This window comes from Oreochromis niloticus, linkage group LG17, assembly GCF_001858045.2.
Source record: "Oreochromis niloticus isolate F11D_XX linkage group LG17, O_niloticus_UMD_NMBU, whole genome shotgun sequence".
NCBI lineage: Eukaryota > Metazoa > Chordata > Actinopteri > Cichliformes > Cichlidae > Oreochromis > Oreochromis niloticus.
This window is the reverse complement of record NC_031981.2, coordinates 7,997,923-8,015,293: the sequence shown is the minus strand read 5'-3', so window position 1 is coordinate 8,015,293 and position 17,371 is coordinate 7,997,923. Positions and strand designations below refer to the sequence as shown.

At 37.5% G+C, this 17,371-nt stretch overlaps 1 protein-coding gene across 4 annotated transcripts in view; it reads left to right on the top strand.

The window, feature by feature from the left end:
- The window catches only part of tfec (transcription factor EC), a 48,422-nt gene that overhangs the window by 6,464 nt on the left and 24,587 nt on the right, over positions 1-17,371 (top strand). For all 4 annotated transcript variants that reach the window (XM_013274683.3, XM_019347042.2, XM_013274681.3 and 1 more), the window contains one exon: positions 7,907-8,136. In XM_013274683.3, coding sequence (XP_013130137.1) covers positions 7,930-8,136 — 207 coding nt within the window. In that variant the 5' untranslated portion in view covers positions 7,907-7,929. The remainder of the gene's footprint in view (positions 1-7,906; positions 8,137-17,371) is intronic.

Genomic DNA, 17,371 nt, shown 5'->3' with positions numbered 1-17,371 from the left:
TTGGACGCGTGTGATGGAGCATTGTCCTGCATGAAAATCATGTTTTTCTTGAAGGATGCAGACTTCTTCCTGTACCACTGCTTGAAGAAGGTGTCTTCCAGAAACTGGCAGTAGGACTGGGAGTTGAGCTTGACTCCATCCTCAACCCGAAAAGGCCCCACAAGCTCATCTTTGATGATACCAGCCCAAACCAGTACTCCACCGCCACCTTGCTGGCGTCTGAGTCGGACTGGAGCTCTCTGCCCTTTACCAATCCAGCCACGGGCCCATCCATCTGGCCCATCAAGACTCACTCTCATTTCATCAGTCCATAAAACCTTAGAAAAATCAGTCTTGAGATATTTCTTGGACCAGTCTTGACGTTTCAGCTTGTGTGTCTTGTTCAGTGGTGGTCGTCTTTCAGCCTTTCTTACCTTGGCCATGTCTCTGAGTATTGCACACCTTGTGCTTTTGGGCACTCCAGTGATGTTGCAGCTCTGAAATATGGCCAAACTGGTGGCAAGTGGCATCTTGGCAGCTGCACGCTTGACTTTTCTCAGTTCATGGGCAGTTATTTTGCGCCTTGGTTTTTCCACACGCTTCTTGCAACCCTGTTGACTATTTTGAATGAAACGCTTGATTGTTCGATGATCACGCTTCAGAAGCTTTGCAATTTTAAGACTGCTGCATCCCTCTGCAAGATATCTCACTATTTTTGACTTTTCTGAGCCTGTCAAGTCCTTCTTTTGACCCATTTTGCCAAAGGAAAGGAAGTTGCCTAATAATTATGCACACCTGATATAGGGTGTTGATGTCATTAGACCACACCCCTTCTCATTACAGAGATGCACATCACCTAATATGCTTAATTGGTAGTAGGCTTTCGAGCCTATACAGCTTGGAGTAAGACAACATGCATGAAGAGGATGATGTGGACAAAATACTCATTTGCCTAATAATTCTGCACTCCCTGTATGAGATTAGTTAAATTTAATGTTATTATCATCTGAGAGACATGCTCTGAATGAGAGGTAAATACTAGTTATGAGTTTTAATGAATTCTCGGAGCTTAATGTTTTGTAGGTGGACCTCATCACCCAGTGCAGCTTATTAATTTTTTTTCTTTAATGCAATGAAAACAGAATCATAATAAAGTGACATATTGGAATAAATATTGTTGCATGGATCTCAAAACCCTATTTAAGTGACTGCAATCTAACCAAAAATTTGATGACCAGCTAAAATGCACAGGTTTGTAATACCTCGGCTCTTCAGACAAACTGAAAGCCCTCTGTAATAATGACCTCCTATGAGCGGTGTGTGTTTGCTGGCACGATCGGTGATAGAGGCTTGATCTGCAGTGTGTCTGAGCTCTTCATCATTATCTTGGCTCAGTGATTCATGTCTTGGGCACAGGGAACAAAACTCTTGTGGAGGCCTTGTTCCTGACGCAGTGGGATGCTGGGAGTGACAATAAGAGAGAATTAGGGGTGGAAAAAGCAAGTAAATAGGTTCCTAAATACATGGCAGCCCAGTGACAAAGCCCACTGTGGATAAGACGGCGAGCGAGAGAGAGGAAGAAGGTGGGGAGAGAGGCCTTGATGAAAATAAGTAGTAGAGCTCAAAGGGAGGCAAGGCTTGAGCGGATTGGAGGTGATGATGAGTGAAGAGCTGTACAAAGTAGTACATCTATGGGATAGGTTTTAATGAGCAGACGTCGGTGTGTGTGTGTGTATGTTTTCTCATCTGTGACACAGACACTCAGAAAATCCTCAGCAATGATACTCCTAACTTCCTGCCTCGACATGGGTGGGTAAAGGTTTGTGTGTGCAACATGGACACAGAGACAGTTAAGGTTTAAAAGAGCTTATTTGATTATCAGGGGTCATGATCAAAGTAGTCGATTAATAACATAGACTGAATATAAAAGATGGACACAGGCTCCTAAAAGTGAAGGGTTTCAATTTTTAGAACATTTCGTACCTGAGCATCTTCAAGTTGTATCATTTTTTATAGTATAAAGTTTGAACATATAATGAGTGCTGTGAAATTTTAGCTTCAAATATCAGATTGTTTTCAAGAAAAAGTTTATTTTGAACGTGAATATCTAAAAACTATTAAAGATAAAAGCCAGACGTTTTCACTGGTCTTTCTTACCATCAAAATTAATCAGGATCTGTAATTTGAGACCGAACCGTCAATGTAGTGTCAGATTACTGGCTTGTTAAAATATGAAAAAAGTCCCCCATTCCTTCAAAGTCCCATATTTAATCACACATTAATGAAAAACATAAAATTGCAAAAGACAACTAGTGACGATATCTGAATGGGATGTAGTTGAATTGCACAACACTGAAAAATGTAGGATGTAGAATACTTTTTAACAGAAATTCTTAGTCACAAAAATGAAGAAAATGCTATTTTCAAGTAATTCTCATGCTTAGATAGGACTGAGCAAATATCAGAAGCTGTACCAGAAAAACAAAAATATCAGAACATAGTCTATCCCTAATAGAAGAACATTATGGAATCTTTATTTTTTAAGACCTACTCTACCTACCTATAATCTTGAGACCAACTGCCCTGAGAAAGTCTGATAACTCAAAAAAATATATCTTGAAATGTATTTGATATATGAAGGTAAAATTTCACAACAACCGTTATGAAAGTTTTCTAACATAAAATTTTGATGTAAATTGGAGATGTTTGAGCTTGGTTTGGTTGATAGGAGATGGAATGACTCTGTAGAAAAAGGTCATGCATTAAATATGCATTCTTTATAATTTCCTCTGCGTAAAAAACAAGTCCATTTTCGGGTATATCAAATTCTCTGTGGAAACTACCTCGCTCATAGACTAGAAGATTTCTCCAATACAGCGTGATGTAGGTTTTGTAAATTTAGGAAAAAAAGATGGTAAAGGAGTGCTTAACTGGATACACTGCGAATGGTAAGGCAGTGCCGTAAGAATGTCAGGTGTACTTGGTTTTTCCCCTCACTCTGAGGGTGAGTCCACAAAATAAAGATAGCATCACAGTGCCTATGGCCATCTTTTATATACAGACTATGTTTGATTACTAAAACCCTGATGCAGTTCAATTCAGTTCAAGTTAGTTTTTCAAACGGTGCCAGTTCACAACAACAGTCAAGGTGCTTTATACTGCAAAAACCCTTCAATATTGGAGGGAAAACCCCAACAATTCAGCAATTCCCATGAGCAAGCACTTGGCTAAAGTGGTAAGGAAAAACTCCCTTTTGATAGGAAGAAACCACCGACATAGCCCAGGTTCAGGAAGTGGCAGCGATCTGTGGATGGACTGGAAGGGCATAGCAGGAGAGCACACAAACATAACTAAATTTGACTTAATCAAGATGAAGATACAAACTAGTCACTGATGACAGATAAACAGGTCACCTGTCATCTACAGAAAATGGCACCAGGCCTGTAACCTAATGAAAAGAGATGTAACCCCTGTAGCACTGCTGCTTGTTGTTTATCAGTGACCCCCGTGGCTTAGTTTAACCGTAGTCAGTGTCTTCAGAGCAGCAGGAGACCTTTAATACTGGTGTTAGTTCTCAGTTGCAACAAAAGCAAATCAAAAGGCTCAATTAGGGGTAACACTTGTTAAACAAGCAAGGGGTCATAAGATGGTGGTCTCATGAGATCAGGACATCACAGTCACACTGTTTACAGTGTTGCATGGTCATTCAACATGTAACTTATAATGGGCCATGTTAACTAACGTAATTAAAGAGGGTGAGCAAACACATGATGCTATGTGGTTGTGTTTCGTCTTAGAAATCTCAGATTAAGGTAAATGAATAAAAAGGAAAATGAATGAATAAGGTAAATTAACTCAAATAATCCAAGTTGGTCCATAATAGTGCAAGAATCAGAATGCAACCTGGATTCAAAGGAAGGAAGACAAAAAACATATTCAGGCTGTGCTTTTAAAATATACATATTTTTTTTTAATCAATTAAATAATTATCGACCCTTTCTCCAACTGATTCATTCTATTATTATGTAAGAGTAAGAGATAAAATGGTTATTACAGGCAAAAACCACCCGTATTGACATGACATGCATCTAGCCAGATACGACTTTAGTAACTGTATGGAAGATCATGTTACTAATTTGTTGCCAGTTAACCTAATGAGCAGCAAAATGTTCCTCCAGCTGTTTCCATTTGGTACTACTTACTTTTCCAACCTTTTGTTGCCCCTGTCCCAACTTTTTTAAGACCTTTTGCGGCCATCAAATTCAAAATGAATACATATTTTTCATGAAATAGTAATATTTCACAGTATAAACATTTAATACATGTTCTATGCTCTACTGCAAATTAAATATGAATTTGTGAGATCTGCAGATCGTTGCATTTTTTTACACAGCATCCCAATATTTTTGGATTTGGTTTTATAATGTCCTCAAACTGTGAAAACTGGCATTAAACATTCACTTAAGAAGACAGGCAGTGATACTGTGTTTAACTTACAGCCATCCATTTGATCTAAATATGCACTTTATGAATTAGTAATGGAGTAGGGATAACTGGGTGACAAAAGTTTTGTGGAGTGGCATTGCCATCTCCACAAAACACTTAGTTAATTGTTAATTAAGAAAGATGCCTTGCTCATGGCCTAACAGAGAGGCCCACAAACCACAGACAAAGACTCACACTAAACCCACACAAACAAACCACTTGTTCCAGATGACCATTTTTGCAGGAATGCAGCTAGGTGGACAAAACCCTTTCTCTACATTTACAAAAACCTGTTTTCTCATGGCGGGCCTACGTCATCTACACGGTTTTACACAGTGCATAGAAGTGCCTGGCAGAATCTGCGATGTTGGCTTCAGAATAAAAGGCAATTAAGCACTGTTTGCACTGTGCTTAGACAGCCATATGCCTAGCTAATTAACCTCCCACATAAGAAGAAGGAGGGAAGGAAGAAGACACTGCAAGATTATAATCGCGCACATCCTTCGAGTCTCTCACCCCTCCCCCTCTTTGTGTTCAATCAGTTCTGCTTGCTGTTCTGCTGTAATAAATGCACTCTTATTTTGCATGTATTCTGTGTTACTACTCCTCTATGACAGCTAATTTGCACTCAGATATTGTAATTTTGATATGAAGTGCTTACTTACCTCCACATTTGCACCCTTGCTTGGCTCCCCCTCAGGATCATCGGCTATTGTCGACTTCTCCCCATCTAACCTACTTCTGGGCTCGTCTCCCCAGTATGTTTCCACGAGGACCAATCACCTTTATTTTAGAGTGGAACATTTTAATTTCTTTCATGTCACCAGTGATTCTCCATGTTTGACATCTTCTTGAATCTTTTGAAGGCAAAAAATAAAAATAACTCCACGAAAGTGAGATTTCTTTTCCCAACCAGTTAAAACATAGTTTCAGACTTTTTAAGCACAGCACTCTGTAAAAGTCTTGAATAACCCCTCATTTCTCTATATTTTACTTTCTAGGAGTCAGATTTTCTTATAATAATTTTAAAGTGGTTTTGAGAAATAGTTCATTTCCAGTCCTTGTACCTGACCATTTTTAGGGGAATGGTCATGCCACTTAACACTGTCCCGTGAATCATTCAAGCATAAAAAAGCCGCTCACTCAAGTGATGAGCCAGTGTTGTGTCAACACAAAACAGACAACTTAGCAAAGAACCACTTTCACACTGTATCTTTATTCACTTTGTTACCAGCAGCCTGTCTCAAAAACACATCATTTGTTACCATTTCTTTAGTTGAAATGCCAAGGATTACACAGTTGACAGGCATAAAACAGCATTTTTGCACCAAGAAGGTAATTCACAAACAGCTATTAGCTGAAAACTTGGCATATCTCAGCATGGTGGGCAATGTGTCTTTAATAAATCTGAGGAAATTGAACAAGTGGAGGACAAAAGATGAAGTGGCAGGCCTATAAAACAACTGACAGCTGATGAACAGTATCTGAAAGTCATCTCTTTAAGAAATCGGAAAGAAAATCCAATAAAGACCTGACACAGGACCCAGGAGAGGCATCTGGCCTTCTGTTTGTCCAACTATTGTTAGCTGAAGCTTCATCAGAAGTGGTCCCTGTGCAAAGGTGGCTGAAGAAGCCATTCTTAAGGAGAAAATGCTTAGGTTTGCCAAATTAAACAAGAACTGCACTGGACATTTGTGGCAAGAAGTCTTATGGAGTTACGGATTTTTTTTTTTTGCTTCATATCATTGTCAACACAAGAGAGGTACAACAGTGAGTGTCTACAGCTATCTGTAAAACACACTGGAGACTCTCTCATGGTTTGGGACTGCATTTCAGCCTGTAGCATTGGAGATCTTGTCAAAACTGATGGAATCACGAAGTCATCAGCATTAGATTTTGATCCATAGTGCAATACAGTCTGGAAAGGATTTGATTGGCAAGAACTTCATTTTTCATCATTTTTTTTTTTACTGCCAATCCAGTAAAAGCATACCTGGATAGAAATAGACACTATCAGTCGTGGATTGGCCTCCCTAAAACCCGGACCTCAGCATTATTGAAGCTGTGTGTGGATCGCCTTAGCAGTTAAGAGAACAAAAGGTAAGAAGGTCTTTGAATGTCCTTCAAGAAGCCTGGAGAAGCATTCCTGAAGACTCTGTAAAGACATGAGAAGAAAGTTAAAGTGCCTAAGAGAGTTCAGGCTGTGTTGAAGAATAAATGTGGTCACTCCAAATATTGACTTGTAAAACTGTTTTTGTCTTATATACTGTATTTGCATATAAGTTTGCGGGTTTTGATAAACTGCTGCATGTATTTCCAACTTCCTAGCGAAATATAAAGAAATGAAGAGGTGCACAGTAATGTATTTAGTGATAAATAGTGTTAAGTTAGAAAAATCAAATATGTTTGCCTCTGTCTGGCACTGCTAATAGATCTTTAATGTCTTGATTTCCAGCAAATAAAATAATACATATAATAATAAAAGAAAATACAATAGGCCTGCTATTTACCTAATAGGCCCCTTGCCATTTTTAATGGCTGATAATATTAACAATTAAATATAAAAGGCTGGTTGACTTAAATGTTTTATTCCAATCAAACTTGCTTTTGATTTTATACATCAACTGATTCTGCTTAAGCCACAGCCTCAGAGATGCTTTCATCTGGGGCATGCTGCTTGTTGTTATTTCAGTCATACAAGTAATCACGTTTGCTCATCCATTCACTCAATAATGGAAATACTAAAAGTTTTATGGAATTAAACCTTTAGTAAATCAAATGTGGAGCCATTTACTCATTTCACAAATAAACTCAAGTAAGTTACTATTGTTCCTGAACTCAATACATTTGAGGGAATCCTGTAAGTGGATACAATTAAGTTCTCAAATCTGATGGGAGACAGCAAGGCTCCCAGACAGAAACAAACAAAAAAAGACACTAAGGAAGTAGTAGTATTAGCAGTTGTAGTAGTAAAGTTAGTGACCTTTTTGCATAGCCACTTATGTGAATGAAGTAAGTGAATTGTGAAGGACAGCTGTTCTGCTAAATGCCTAAAGTCTCCTACAAGTTGTTTCCACGTGACAGATACATACCACTGTGACTGAACGGTGCTAATGTAGTTGGAAATTATTCCTCTAATGTCTTTAAGGGAAACACCCTGCTTTCAAGATTAGCAGCATGTCAGACTTTGGTAACTAATCAGCTGGAGTCTATAGCTGTCTAAAAAAAACCCCTGCTGATTTACTACGAATATAAACTCATGCAAACACAGGCAGCAAATCCAACAGTGCAGCCACTTTCTGCCCTCTTGCTTCCCTTTCTTTAACAAGATATTCACTGAGAAATTCAAGTATAAATCATGATTTAATAAGGATAATGTAACAATTTCATTACAAGAATTGGTTAATTTGCTGACTAATTGTTATTTCCTTATTTTCCTTAGATCCAGTTTTGGGTTGTTCGAAAATGTTCCAGTCGCGCTCCAGTCCAGACAACCAGTGCGTGATTAGTGGACTGGGTTTATATGATTCTGAACCACATCCACATTGGCCTCAGTTCTGCCCCCCTCATCCCAGCGGCGCCATCCGTCATGCTCGCTCCCAGTGTCCCTACGGTGAAGTCTACACTAGGTCACCAGCTCCATTTTGGAGGGAGTCCAAAAACATGTGGAAGGTAGGTTATGAGAACAGATCATCAAATACCACTGAAACATTATTAGATATGATCAATAAAACTGACTGAAAGAAGAGATTTGTGGCACTTTGGTGAACAGATATCAAGGACTGTCAATAAAATACAGAGAATGTTTTGAAAAAGGTGATGTGGCAGAGTTTAATTAATTTCAAATTAGTGTTGTGCCACTGAAACGACTTGCTAATGAGAGTGAATATTATTGATTGTAATATGGCTGAGATTTACCTACATGACCACAACCTACAATGTACACTAGCAACCAATGATAGGCATGATAGGTATCTGTTAGCGACCCGAAACCCGTTATATGGGGTTAGATTTGTTAATTGCCACACTACTATGGGATGCTGTGTAAAATGTAAGTTACAGTAGAATGCAGTGATTGGCAAATCTCATAAACCGATATTTTATTCACATTATAATATTAATCTCAAATGTTTAAACGTAGGAATGTCCCATAAAAATTCATTTTGAATTTGATGGCAAAAAAATTTCTTAACTTAAAATTTAAAGACTTTGAAGATCTCATCATATAACATACATAATATTGTCAAAAGATTCTAAGAATGTAGAGAAATCTCTGTGTGCTCACAATCGGTAAATAAAATCAAAATAAGATGCCCCATGATCTTTGGGCCCTCAGGCAGCACTTCATTAAAAACAGGCATGATTCTATCATGGAAATCCCTGCGTGAACACAGTTCCTCGTAACGTCCAGAAATAAAGGTTAAAGCTCTACCATGCAGAGAAGACGTATGACAGAGCTTTAGTGGCATTTCTCTGCCCACTGAAATGCATTAGTGGCATTCCTTATCTTCTCTGGGCCAAAGCTCATTTCAAATGGATGGAGGTAAATGGCATAAATGCTCTGTGGTCAGACAAATCAAATTTGACATTTGTTTTTGGGAATCATGGCTACCATGTCCTCTGGATTTAGTAAATCTATCTATCTGCCTGCCATATCCTTGTTTGTTTGGGTTTTTTTGGTGCATTCCTCTGCCTTTGTTTTTCTCTGTCACTTTACATTACATTACACTAATGGTGAGGAAATAAAACTGTGACCTGAGCATAAACAATTAACACCTGTAGCTAAAAAGACTAACAATATGTGTTTTTTCTTATTCACACACTGCCCTAATAGCCCATATATCACCACAGGTATTTAATTACTGAACTGTCAGGTTAAAAAAATGTTGTCACATGTATAATTACGAAGCTCTATGTAATGCATCAACTGGCATAAATATAGAATGCAATCAGGTCGTAAACACAGAGGGGACTCCCCTGGTGAACCTCCTCTTGCCTGCCACATGTAAATACCAATGAAACGTTACTCTCTTTTCATCAAAGCTATTTAGAGGCCTTTGAAAAAGGTCAACAAAACTGGGTCTCACAGTAAAGGTCACTGTGGAAGAAATGCTTATTTGCTGGATATTTTTTTTTTTACTGATAATAATCTTTTCTTAGCATTTGCTAATAATACATACTAGCCTATTTGTGACTATCTGTGGCTGTTGTTCACACATGGCAAGAACCATTTGAACGACCCAAGTTTTAGGGGTCACTTCTTTGATATTTTGTTTCTGGATATTGTTGCCCGACTGTCCAAGGAACTCCAAAAACCACACACACAATGTGCTGACAGCTCACTGAGCCATAACTGGCTTCTGCAATTACTATATGCCACTGGAAGTGTGCATAATTTGGGTATTCATATCATGTACTGTTGCATATATGTGTATTTTCTTAGATTGCACAAAGATTGCATGCGTTGTCTAGGACCATTTATTTTCCTGCTTTGCTTTGATGCAAAAAGTAAGGCTGAATTTTGGATGTTTGGGATGTGTTAGGGGGGTATTGTGAAAAGAGTCAAATGACTCCCAGATCGGCTGGAGTCGTCTCTTGGCTTTGGGGAGGTAAGTTCTGCAAGGGATGCATGAATCAGACTTTTAGAGGAGGAGGAACGGAAAACATCAGATGGATGACTAGTAGACTTCAAAGCATTGTTGGAGCATGTTTTTCACTTCAGTGGGAGGCCTTTCATGTGCTAAAGTTTCTCTGATGTGTGATGTGTGTGTTTGTGTACATGCACAAATACTTGTGGGTGTTTGTGAGTTGATGTCTGCCTCAAGGTACAAGCTAGCCCTTTCACTAGTGGGTAGGTAGATTCAGGTAACTTCCTTCTCCTAATTAAAAGAACTACTTGGCTGAGTCTATCTATCTATCTATCTATCTATCTATCTATCTATCTATCTATCTATCTATCTATCTATCTATCTATCTATCTATCTATCTCTATATAGATATATATAGTTAATTAGGCAAATACCAAACTGAATTAATGTTTTTTACTACCTAAAACCTAATTTATACACTGAATTTCTCTCTACAGTAAAACTATATATAATTTCAATCAAACAGCTAGCGCATATTGTCTACTGCAAGTGAATTTTACTATACAAACAACAACACGAACATTGTTTGTCTAATATTCACAGCAGGGCATTTGAGTCAGTGAGGAAACACAAAAAACCTTTAGTGTGTTGCTGGGTGTGTAATGAATTAAAGGAGAAAATTAAATGAAGTTTCCTCATTTTGCACATGTTGCAGATTTCGAAATCAGATTGATTCCGCATTTCTTGTTCCACCTAGAAGGTCAGCTACAACTCCACTATACCTAGCAGACCATCAATGATTATGAGCTCTAAATCCCAGTCACACAGGCTGAGAGATTATTTGGTGACCAGAAAATATAAATAAAATATGGGTGAAGTGTAGGTATGGAAAAAGTGTATTCTTTGACCAGTGGTAAATGGTTACTGAAGGTTACTACCAGCTGCCTCAGCCATGTAGGTATAGAAACCGGTCAGTAAACCACTGCTAAAATAGTTAATATGGAAAAATGTGTATCCTCCAACTGGTTGGTGAGTGGTTGCTGGAAGTTGACACACAGCGCTGCAACAAAAGCTCCTTGTGATTGCTTTGGTCCCTAGCAGTTGCTCCTAGTTTGTATAGAGGACAAAGACTTATTTGCAAACTTTGGCCTAATACTGGCTTAGCAGTAGTGAAACTGAAATGTGTGACACAAACTAGAAGTGGAGACCCTTTGCCTTCAAAGTACAAGTTGCACCTTTTGAAATGTGTTGGTTTTAAGGTAACGTTTCCTTTGAAGGTGAATGTTCTTCATTTCTGGTTTGTGCTGCACTTTTATAAGTTTCACTACCGCTCCATGGTTCCTTCGTGAGTAAAAACAGACAAATCAGTTTCTTCCATGCAAACAAAGGCAGAATGTGGCAATCTGCTTGTGACCGAAGCAATCATATGGAGGTTTTTAGTGCAACACTGTCTTTGTGACTGAATGAAATGAAACTAACAAAGCATCTAAGGTAGAAATGATAGTATGAGTGAAAATCAAGGCGAAGGGAAAGAAGTAAGGACTTAGTTAAGATTGAAGTGAAGGCTGAAAGGAGAAGAATCAGAAGAAGAAAGATAGAAAAAATGTATCAGAGCAACAAGGACATTAACAGGCCAAAGCATGAGAGAGCAGCAGTGATGGGTGTAGACCACCCATCTGGATTGGCTCAGCGCCTGGGCTGGCCCGGGTTAGCCCACAGGACTGGATGTATGCATGAGTGAAGAAACAGAGGTCCTATGCAATAATTCAAAGAGATGAATCAAGGCATCGGAAATATTAAACATATAAATGAAAACAGACATCTTTCCTGCATTGACTCTGTGAACCTGGAATAACAGAGAGACCCTTAAACTAGAATTAAACTTCACAACTATGAAATAAAATAACAGTAAACATGTAGTTGAATCATCTTTCAGTTAGCAGGCATTAAAGAAAGAAAAAATTGTGTATTTTTTGCACTGGGGGAAAGAAAAATAACAGTTTAGTTTACCATCTCTGTCATTTTCTAGACCAAAAAATGGTGCAATAAAAAGTTATGTACATAATTAGAACACATTTCCTGTTTATGATGTGAGTATAGACTTCGAATTCATCATTCAAGCATTGTTACGTTAAGTCAAACACTGGCTGAGGGTAAAGGCTAAAGTTTTATATGTGCATTTCCTGATTAGATCTGTGCATAAAAATTCTAATTATCAAATACCAACTAGAGGTATTCAGGCTTTTTTATGGCCAGAGCAATTGGGGAGCTATTTGACTTCTTCATTATGCTCAACAGAGTCAGATTTACACAGTATACTGTAAATAAAATTAGCTAATCAAATAAAGCCTCGGTTTTAAATCCTGTTTTCTCTAAGACAATTATCCTCACAGAGACAACAGTTTCTCTGTCTCTCATATTTAAATTAGTCCGTCTAAAGCAGGACTACACACAGGTAAAGTACTGTAGTTTTTTCTTTTTTTACATTTCATGACCACAAATACTAAAGTGAAATTGGATTTTCTACTCACTAACAAAGCTATGAGCGAAAGGGAGAAGTTCTCCTTACTCCCAAACTGAGACACAGTTTAATGACAATGAGGAAAACTGTCAAAAATTAAAATATGTAACAGTGATGGTATTACAATGCTAGCACAGAGTTAATATTAAAAGTTTCCTTGTAATTACAAACCTGGTTTAATGCATACTCACAGATACAGATGAGCTCAAATGGACATATAATTATTTTTATAAACCAAAATAGAATATATTTGTTGGTTCTTTCAAATTGCTTATGAGTAAAAGTATTTTTTTCGTCTTCTTCTTTTTTCTCCATTATTTAGTGATGAAATTGCTATCTTTGTGATATTTTTCCCACAGAGGTATTTTCCCTGACCCCTTCTGATATAAAAGAGCTCTAAGACACTAATAGGATTAGACAAGAATGACCCTCTAAATGCTTCACATTCATTTCTTCAGTGTTTCACACTGAAAATAACTAACTCCAGCTTGTGCAACACACACACACACACACACACACACACACACACACACACACACACACACACACACATACATCACCACCTGTCCAGCTTGCCCCTGATCTCCTCCTGCACCAACTGTTCTTACAACACCACAGATCAAGCCATTAGACTGTCCCAATAATTGACACAAAGAAGAAAGCACAGACCACTTCTGGTTAAAACATATCATAATCCCTCTAGGTGGGGTGGGAGGGGAGTTTTAAGGCCACCAAGAAAGCTATTCATAGCATCCAGAAACATGTAGAGACCTCCGGGAAAGACATTATGAGGTGTTGGTTGAGACTTGGTATGACACCCTTGGGAAGAATGGTGATTAAAAATGAAGAGGATCAACTGAACTCTAACACTTTTACAATCTGTTATTATGTGTTAAAATACTGACTAATGTGTTAATGATGCTGCAAGAATACTAGCAAGTAAGTAAAGATGTTGCACTTGAGGACAAATGTCTTGTGGTCCCTGTAAATCTGTGCCAGCAAACCTGTAATCATTCCAGTGTTGACAACCCAAAGTTCAAAAGGCAGAATGACAAGAGCTTCAAGAACAATTCAACATTTTTGAAAATTATTTGTTTTGTTCTCAACTTTTTTTCAATTTTAAAGTTTTACATTGTGAATTTACTCTAGCAGTCTTGATCTTTATTTAGTGGTTTTAGTTTGATTGTAGGTTTTGAAGTGCTGTGAGTTACTCACTAATTTATTTCATTAATCAAACCCATTGAGTCTGCATGCATAATCATTTTGATTTACATATCTGTTTCACACAAAGATTAAAAAATGTTATTTAATTCCAAAATGTTTCTTTAAGCCTCACATATTTAAACGGTTTGTGTTGAAGTGATTAGGTATTATGTGAATCAAGCAGTAAAGTGATCAGTGACATGGTAAAAAGCCACTGTTTTAAGTGTATTAAGAGACAATGACTGCTAGTAATTATCTTAAGAGCATGAACCACATCAAGCCATTTTCTCCCCTGTACCACTCTTATCTATCTCCATTTCTTTACTTTTATGGTGTTCATGGTGTTTATGGGTTCATGTCCTCTGGCAGTATCTGTGACTGCAGTCCTTCAGGCATTTCTGACCTGAATAACCTCTAATGAAGTGAATTTGTGAATTGAAGCCTAAGCTAGATTTTTTTTGATTAGTATGTGTTCATATAACTTTCTAACAACTAATTGTAATTGTTGTGCCATTAGAATAATATGATACCAATATTGTCATAAAGTGAAAAAGTCCCATTTGATAGGGCTGAGTACTTTGGCTAACACTCTGTAATTATTTGGGATATGAAAAGACTTATTTATGTAATTTTGAACACCCAAGATGTTCACCATTATTTGTTGATATGAGTTTGAGCTTTTAAAAAAGCTCAAACTTGACCTGTTCTCATAGACCTGGGAACAGGTCTGTTTAATACCTGGACTTTCCTGGTGTGATACCGGAAAGGAAGGAAGGAAGGAAGGAAGGAAGGAAGGAAGGAAGGACGGAAGGAAGGAAGGAAGGAAGGAAGGATGGATGGATGGATGGATGGATGGATGGATAATCTTACATTGTAAATGTCATTTTGCTTAGGAAAATCATACCTCTGATGAATCAGTCAGACTGTAATGTTCAACATAACTGAAAATATTAACATGTAATCTTTAATTAGATCTAAAAAACTAGGGAATGTCTGGGTTTATAATAGAATAAGACTTTTCAGCATATTTTTAAAATGATCAAAGTTCTAAATCATTCTGCAACGTAATTACATTCTGTAATGTAATGTTCAGTGTAAAAGATTTAACCAACTAATGCTTAATCTATTACTGGCTACTTCTGATGTAGAATTGAAACTCTCAAGAAACTATTTTTGTAATCATATCTGTAACATTACTTCATATTTCAAGCTTTCAAAACATAAAGGTTATCATAGCAGCATCCAACAGGATTGAACTGCAACATACTAAAATAACTTCAAAAAACGTATCTGCGGTGGGAAAATTCAGTAGGAAACCATTGGACATGTGAAATTTAAAATTTACTTGTGACATTTCTTCTGAGCTTTAGTCAATCAATGTTTACATCTTACAATAAAGAATGTTCCCAAGCTTCAATCATCATTTCCTTGAATCCATGTGTTTACTTCTTGTTTCGAGGAATTCAGATGACTCCATATGCCTTCATAAAAATTGGAAAACAATTTCATAAAGAACTTTTTTTTTAGTATAAACAGAAAACAGTTTTAGTATATAAAACCTACCAAGTACAGTTCTTAATTCTTTTGATCTCATTTAAATTAATAGAATCATAACTTTTACATGAATAATGATCTCTATACCTGCAACCATTGGGTCCACGTATGCCCTCTTTTTATCACTGGGCTGCACTTCCTCTAATACTAATGCCAACCTAGTTGAAACCCACGTACCTAATACAGCCATTCATCCAACCATTCAACTCTGGGCATCAGTGGGGCCCCCACATACTCTATAACCTTTATAAGATTAATGCAATGGATTGAGCAGGTGTCTGCCAAAATTCCATTCCCATTTAAACCTTCCAGCCCATACCCACAGCCTAATCCTATTAGGCCCAATTGAGTGAAGTCCACAGTCTTTTTCAGTTAAACTAAGTTCATGCACTAATAGGATTCAAAAGGGGGCAAAAAAGGTACAACGAAGAGAGCAGCAGTGTTAGTGTGTGGCTGGGGAAGTGGACAGTATTGGGACCAGTAGGGGCTTCCTGCTGAGTTTGGGGATATGTCCGAGCGAGGAAACAAGCTGGAGGTCTCCCTCAAGGTGGAGAAGCAAGAACAGCTGGTGTTTGGGAGTCTCTTGCATGTTTGTGTATGTATGTGCTCCATGGATAATAAATGGTGTGATTTATAAGTGAACAGTTTAATTGATGAAAGATGATTGGAGGAAGATGATCACATTTATCTGTATGTATGTGATCTGTATATATACATACATGATTTAACTACTTGCTGCTCATTGCTGCAAGCTGTAATAGATCAATGTTCTGCCAAGTGAAAAAGGAAATGAAGACAAAATATGTGGTTTAGAGAATCTGATAAATTTACCTTAATCTTTCAAACATTCATCTGAATGTCAGCACATGAAGTGGATTTTGTAGTGAGACATATTACATTATGTGCCATAATACATGTCACAAGGGCCATGTTATTTTCTTTTCAACAAATGAATCGCTGTAATATAAGGGACACAGATGCAGACAACAAACAAGACAAAAGGGTACACAACAGTCATATAAAATAAAATAAAATAAAATAAACAAAAAAATTGCATTTAGCACCACAATTAGAATTTCGCTTGTACCAAAAACTTCCTGGTAAGAATGAAATCTCAAGATACAATCTAAAGTGAGGGGTCCTCGAGTCAAAAGACAGTAGGAAACACCACTCTTGGCCTTAAACAATCAAAAAACTTTGTCACCTCATTGATTCCTTTCTATTTTGGGTTTGTAGCTACAACATATTATCAAGACCCTTTGTTAACCCCCCCTCTGTCCTTTTGTGCCTGCTAAAAGACAAGATGAGCACTTGTGATAGGCAAAGCAGCACATACTCACGCACACCAAATTAAGGAGGTCAGAAGAGGACACAGTGTTTAGCCAATGGTATCAGTGACACAGATATACCCTGAGGATTTATCCTTTCAGGACGGACCATAGCCAGAGGTGCTAAATGGGACTCCCTTTGAAGAAAACAAATCCAAAAGGACTTGAGAGACAAAAGGTTAGCACAGGATTTCATTCATCTTACATAGTCTTATGTCTTGAAAAACAAACAGGGAACAAAGACTCTGAAGAGATACTTGACATTAACTGCAAGTACTAAAGCTTATTTAACGTAGGCTTTTAAAGTAATAGCACTGAGTTAATAGAATAATAACTGTTTTATTATTACAACCCTGTTTCCCCCAAAACGTTGAATGCTGTGTAAAATGTAAATCAAAAATGGAATACAACGATTTGTGAATCTGGGACATATGTATAAATTGATACAAAAACACTGCATCCTCAGTTCAGATGAGTGGAAGTAGAAATTGCCAGACAGATAATTAAACCATTATATGCTGGCTATTCTTATAATTGTGTTAAAGAGGGGCTGCCATGTTACCTAACCTGATTACATCTTTCTTTTGCTTCTTCATTTGCTTTACCTTTGTTATCTTTTTTTAAATCCTTACATGTCAAAAAGTCTTTATTTTCGGGATGCTTCTATCCATATAATGAAAATACAGAAACAAGGGTAACACAGGAGAATAGAG